The 6,802-nt window shown below is 45.9% G+C and overlaps 1 protein-coding gene across 3 annotated transcripts in view; it reads right to left on the bottom strand.

Moving 5' to 3' along the window:
* The window catches only part of CEP89 (centrosomal protein 89), a 71,047-nt gene that overhangs the window by 25,496 nt on the left and 38,749 nt on the right, over positions 1-6,802 (bottom strand). For all 3 annotated transcript variants that reach the window (XM_017504252.2, XM_017504253.2, XM_017504255.2), the window contains 3 exons: positions 6,012-6,062; positions 4,968-5,051; positions 2,407-2,510 (listed from right to left, as the gene is read on the bottom strand). In XM_017504252.2, the coding sequence (XP_017359741.1) occupies positions 2,407-2,510; positions 4,968-5,051; positions 6,012-6,062 (239 nt within the window). The remainder of the gene's footprint in view (positions 1-2,406; positions 2,511-4,967; positions 5,052-6,011; positions 6,063-6,802) is intronic.

Here is a 6,802-nt window from a genome sequence, read left to right as displayed (position 1 = left end):
AAAAAAAAAAAAAAAAGCAAGCATTTGCTGTAAGATGGAGTCTGTGTACTGAGCGCCGCGTACAGGTACCGAGAGCAGCAAGGAGCTCTGCTCACCAAGTGTGATGGAGGGCAGTGAATTCAAAGTAAGGTGCTGGCGGCCAGGGAGGCCCCGAGCAAGCCTGACGCTCTCCCCATGCCGGTGTGGGCCATAACATTCGAGCAGAGGACAGACTTCAAATCCCAACAAAGGCAGGACTGGAGAACACTGAAGAGCTGTGGATTTGAAAGTAGGGCCTGTCTTTCTTTCCTTTGTGTAGTTGTTTTCATTTTAAGGAAATGCAGACAAGTTGGACTTGTAGCTACATACATACAAGGCTAGGCAAGGAATCTGGGGTTCTGGAATCTCACAAGGTCTCTTGAGCCCCAGCCTGGCTAAGCTGCTTTCCAGGGCACTGTTCAAGGAGGGCACGAGGGGAGACACACTAGGAACCCTGGTGGAAGGAAATCCAAGCTCAGGATTTGGAGGCCACAGAGCACCAAGACCCAGAAGTTGCACGGGCCAGGCCCACCTGACACATCGGTGACCACAAAATCAGGGATAAACAATAGTAAGAGTGCTGTTGACTCAATTCTAGATTCCTAAACATCACATCTAAAAAAATATTTCATTTTCCCCAGTGATGTTAAGACATTAGAAAACACTAAATATAACATACCTATTCAAAGTGAGTAGTTTTGGTTTTCTTAGTCCTGCCTGGATACTGCTTTTAGGCTTTTAAAGACATGTACTTTCTCTAATTCAGTTAACAGGCATTTGCTGTTGCTGTGCTAGATGCGGGGCCACACACGAAAATAAACAGGACATCGGTTCCTGCCCTTGAGTTCACAAAGGAGAAGGAGGAGGCAGATGTGGAGGCAGACAGGACAGGCAGGTGTAGTGTGGCAGGTGCCGGGACCAGGGCATGTGTTTAGGGCCACATCAGAACTAGAGACAAGGGTTTGGGCACTGTGGCTTACAATCCCAGCACTTTGGGAGGCCAAGACGGGAGGATCACTTGAGCCTAGGAGTTCGAGATCAGTCTGGGAAACAGTGAGACCCTGTCTCTGCAAAAAAAAATACAAAAAAATTGGCTGGGCATGGTAGTGCATGGACCTGTAGTCCCAGCTACTTGGGACATTGAGGTGGGAGGATGGCTTGAGCCCAGAAGGTTGAAGCTGCAGTGAGCTATGACTGAGCCACTGCACTCCAGTCTGGGCAATAGAGTTAGACCCTAACTCTAAAAAACATCAGAAACAGAGACACTGAGTACGGTGGCTCACGCCTCTGAATTCCAGCACTTTGGGAGGCCAAGGCGGGCAGACCACTTGAGGCCAGGAGTCTGAGACCAGCCTGGCCAACATGATGAAATCCGTCTCTACTAAAACTATACAAATTAGCCAGGCGTGGTGGCATGTGCCTAAAGTCCCAGCTACTTGGGAGGCTGAGGCAGAATAGCTTGAATCCAGAAGGTGGAGGTTGCAGTGGGCCAAGATCATGCCATTGTTGCATTTCAGCCTGGGCAACACAGCAGGACTCTGTCTCAAAACAAGAAAGGAAAGAAGGGGGGAGGGACGGAGGGAAGGAGGGAGGGAGGGACACAGGGAGCAATAATGGCCTCTCCTGAAGGCAGCACTATAGATAAGGCACCATTCCAGCAGGATCCTAGAGGGGAAGGAGGGCAGAAGGGGCTTTTGAGGAAGGACAGGTTGGAAGTGGGGCAACCTCAGCTGTCAGGGTATCTGCCAGGGCAGGATGAATGGGAGCTAGTCATCCAGGCCTCATCCTGAGCTTTCTGTTCTCAAACGCTGGGAGCTATCACTGGGGCCTAAGAAGGGATGAGACTCTCCAGGTCTGAGATGAGAAAATCACCCTAGAAAAATATCACCTCAGAAAATAAAAAGCAGAAAGCAACTATATTTCAGGTTTGAGAACCTACTTAGAATTTTTAAAGTCATCTTGAAAATATAAGTTTAGAATAGTTTATTAGGGTTTTATTGTACCTTATGAATGTCTTAGAAACTCTCCCTTAAAATATTGAAGTTAAAAATGTAATTATGTATTTCATAATTTTATAACATATTTTCCTATTATCATGTGTTTTCTTTTTTTTTTTTTTTTTTTTTTTTTTTTTTNGTATAAAAATGAAAATTACATCTATAGCAATAATCCAGGGATAAATACTGTTAATTTTGGTGTACCTTTTCTTTTTTTCCTTTTTTAAAGATGGGGTTTCACCATGATGGTCAGGCTGGTCTGGAACTCCTGACCTCAGGTGATCCACCCACCTCGGCCTCCCAAAGTGCTAGGATTACAGGCATGAGCCACCATGCCCAGCCTATCACGTGTTTTAAATTAGCAAAAGAGCAGAAACACCACACCACTTGCCATTCCTCAGTGGTAACAGGACTACTCTTATTTAACTCCTGGTGCAATTCTTCATTTTCTTTCACCACTTCCTGGACTCGCATCCTAAACATTCTCATTTCCTCCTGAAATAAAATATACGTGAATTACAACACACACATACACATGCATCTCTATTTCTCCGTTCTGGCGCTGCTGCTGTGGCTAAAATCAAACATAACAGCCTTTAGCAAAGTCTCACAACAGGCCAGCCTTCGACTCTCGGTACCAGCACAAGCGGTGCCTGCTCTCAGGGAGCTTATGGTCTAGTGAGAAAGCACCAGGACAAAATGTAAGGCCAAGTACAAGAGGCAAAGCACCCGGGCTTCCAAGTATCCGATTCCTCATCTGATAACGCTGTTCTGTAACTGCCGAGCACTGACGGAAAAGGCAGAGGTGCCCATCAACACTGTCATTTTCCCTTTGTTTAAAGACTCAGGAAAAACTGGAGGTTTTTAATGTAAAAAATAAGAACTTTTCATCCTTAATTAAAGCTAGATTTGGTGGGGAAAGGGTTAGTGAGTGTGGGAGTTGGAGGAAGCTCTTATTTTTTTATTCTTTTGTTTTGAGACAGGGTCTCGCTCTGTCTCCCAGGCCACGGTGCGGTGGTGTAATCATACCTCACAGCAGCCTCAACCTCCTAGGGCTCAAGCAGTCCTCCCAACTTAGCTTCCCAAGTACCTGGTACCAAAGCTGTGTGCCACCATGCCCAGCTAATTTTTGTATCTTTGTGTGCCACCATGCCCAGCTAATTTTTGTATTGTGTGCCACCATGCCAGGGTAATTTTAACTGTTTTTTAAGGACCCTCCCAGCTCAGGATCCCAGAACAACCAACATTTCTCGACCTGGATCCTGCCAATCTATATCGCCACTTACATGAGAAATGCAGAGGAAGGGGAGATCTTCCTGCCTCAGTCTCCCAAAATGCTGGGATCACAGGCATGAGCCACCACGTTCGGCCAAGGCTCTTAGTTTTGTCCCTGACAACCACTGGAAAGTGTCTTACTAGCGCCATCAGTGTGCAGAGCCTCATCGGCCATCAGCCGCAACATGAGGTCTGTGGCTAGACCTGTTTTGACTCCTAACAGCCTGTGTCTGTTTCGGCTCCCACCAGTCTGTGTGTGTGACACTTCAGCTGAGCCTCCTCCATCAGGCCTTTTCCAGTTTCTGTGTCCTGCGCTGTCCTCTGGTGAGAATCCGAGGTGCCAATATTTACTCTGGCGTGCCTCTAAAATATTCCACTCCCAGCTGTCAGTGTTTATGCTTACACCCTTTTAACTTAAAGCAGCACTGCCAAGTGTCTTCTCCTCTCTCCACGCAGACACACTCACTCACGGCTGGCAGTCCATGTGACTCTTTTTTGGAACAGGGGTCAAGCAAACTAAAGTGTGCAAACCAGCTGCCTGTTTTTGTAAATAAAGTTTTATTGGAACACGGCCTCACCCATTATCTACACGTTATCTTCAGCTGCCTTCACGTTGCAACAGCAGGCCTGAGCAGGTGCAAACAGAAACTGCATGGCCTCCAGAGCCTAAATTACTTATTAATTGGCCCTTTACAGAAAGTGTGTGCTGACCCTGATTTAGAGGGAGCACCAAAATAATATTATTAGTTATTAGGATTGTTATATATTCAATTAGTACAAGGCTTATTCATGCTCTTAGAAAATTAAGCGTCCAACACTAAGACTAAATGGAAAGGAGCAAAATTCCTTTCCATGGGACATGGACACGGGATAGCATCACTGACAAGGAACAAGCTGGAAGCCTCTTAAAGGACCCTCCCCAGCTCAGGATCCCAGAACAACCAACATTTCCCTTGCTGGATCTTTCCAGTTTCAGGGATCTATATGGCCACTTAAATGAGGAACCCAGAGGAAGGCGGGAGGCACAGAAAGCATCTACAACACCCACACAGGCTTGGCCTGCTGCAGTTAGAATGTGAGCTCTGCTGCCCGAAGCCACTCCATGAAATGGCGGTGGAGGACAAGGCAGAAATGGATAAAAACCTCACTTCCTATCCATTTCCAACAGCTCAGTAATCGGACTTCCCTGGGGTCAGCTCATCCCAGAATTAAGAAGCATCTAAGTTTGCCTAAAACATCTCTAGCCTATTTCCTTCCCATGTCTGCCCAAATGGTCCTTCTAATGGTGGTGTTTGCAGCTGCAGAGTACCAGGGAAGAAGGGTTTCCCTCCTGCTGTCTTCCCTGCACCCCAAGATCTCAGCCCAGATGGGCCCACTGTCCAGAAAGCCATGGCTTTCCACGAAGCCCTGCCCTGGCCCTCCAGACCTCTCCCCTTGCTCCCTACCCAGCCCTCCTGCTCTCCCAATCACTCCCTTATTTCCTCCCCTCTTCCTTCTTTCCCACCCTCCCTCCATCCCACCCTGCCACACTCCTTCTTTCCTCCTTTCTGTCCTCTAGTAAACATTTGATTAACTATAATATGTTGGGCATATCCACATTCAAAATGTTTCTGTAAAATTTGAAGCGGTCCTCTATTTTTATAAATCTTGTCTCTTCTGAGACATGTGCCAGCCTACCTTGAGGGTGGCATTGAGCTCGTCCTTCTCTTTCATTATATCTTCATAAGCCAGCAACAATGGTGACAGGTACTTTGTATCCAACTGAAGACAGAGAGTAAATGAAGGTTAATATATTTCATACATCTAAACACAACCAGCAAATTTTTCAAAGGCAAGAAGATACATTTTTTTGAAATGGTTTCTTTGGTGGTGGTTGTTATTGTTTTTTAAGGACCCTCCCAGCTCAGGATCCCAGAACAACCAACATTTCTCTCCCTGGATCCTTCCAATTTCAGGGATCCTTCCAATTTCAGGGAACCCAGAGGAAGGCAGGAGGCACAGGAAGCATCTACAACACCCACACAGGCTTGGCCTCCTGTGGTTAGAATGAGCTCCGCTGCCCGAAGCCACTCCCACTCTGCCATCCAGGAGTGCAGTGGCATGATGTCAGCTCTCTGCAACCTCCACCTCCCAGGTTCAAGTGATTCTCCTGCCTCAGCCTCCCAAGTATCCAGGACTACAGGCATGCACCATTACGCCCAGCTAATTTTTGTATTTTAATAGAGATAGGGTTTCACCATGTTGGCCAGGCTGGTCTCAAGCTCTTGGCCTCAAGTGATCCACCTGCCTCGGCCTTCTAAAGTGCTAGGATTACAGATTCGAGCCACCGTGCCCAGCCTGAAATGTCTTTTTTTTTTTTTTTTTCTTTTTTGAGACAGAGTCTCACTCTGTCACCAGGCTGGAGTGCAGTGGCTCGATCTCAGCTCACTGCAACCTCTGCCCCCTGGGTTCATGCGATTCTCCTGCCTCAGCCTCCTGAGTAGCTGGGACTACAAGTGTGTGCCACCACACCCAGCTAATTTTTGTATTTTTAGTAGAGACGGGGTTTCACCGTGTTGGCCAGGATGATCTCGATCTTTTGACCTTGTGATCCATCCGCCTCAGCCTCCCAAAGTGCTGGGATTACAGGTGTGAGCCACTGCACCCGGCTGAGACGGTTTTTAATGGCCATGCAAATATAGTCTGAAAATATGGGCCTGAAATTAAATAACTTTCACTTACCAACCAGGGTGGTATAGGGCCTTTGGATGGGAGGCCTTCAATATTTAAGCTCTAAGAACAAAACATATATTGAAGACAAGTTAAACCATACTTCCTCTGAAATTTCAAGTCTTAGATATTCTTAATCTAGACTGGGCATTGCCCATCTACGTATTTATCTATCTATCCGCCTACCCACCCACCTACCCACCCATCCATCCACCCACCCAGCTACCTACCCATCCATCCATCCACCCACCCACCCAGCTTACCTACCCATACACTCACCCATCCAACCACCCACCCACGCACCCACCCAACCTACCTACCCACCCGTACCCTCACCCATCTATCTACATATATGTATGTCTTTATAAGAGAAAATTTGTTTCTGAAATGTTTGAGAGTAATATGCAGATATAATGCCCTTTTTCCTCTAAATACTTCTATTTCCTAAAAACAAAAACATTCATTTACTTAACCACAGTACTGTCATGAAAATCAGGAAATAACGCTGATAACAATGCTATTTTCATACATATATATATATATATATACACACACACACACACACACATACATATACATATATATATATATACATTTATTACTGCTCCTTGCAGAGCAGGGCTACCCCATGGGCATTGTGCCTAGTGTAGCCTATAGTATTATTTTCTAACCTAACATATACATTATCTTCAAATTTCATCTATTTTCCCACTAAGGTGCTCTTCTAATAAAGGATCCAATTCAGGGTCACATGTTGCATTTAGCTGTCAAGTCTTTTATGTCTTTTTTTTTTTTTTTTTTTT

The sequence above is a fragment of the Cebus imitator genome, unplaced genomic scaffold, assembly GCF_001604975.1.
Source record: "Cebus imitator isolate Cc_AM_T3 unplaced genomic scaffold, Cebus_imitator-1.0 Scaffold318, whole genome shotgun sequence".
NCBI classification, from domain to species: Eukaryota; Metazoa; Chordata; class Mammalia; order Primates; family Cebidae; genus Cebus; species Cebus imitator.
The sequence above is the reverse complement of the archived record's forward strand: the minus strand, read 5'-3'. Positions and strand labels throughout refer to the sequence as shown.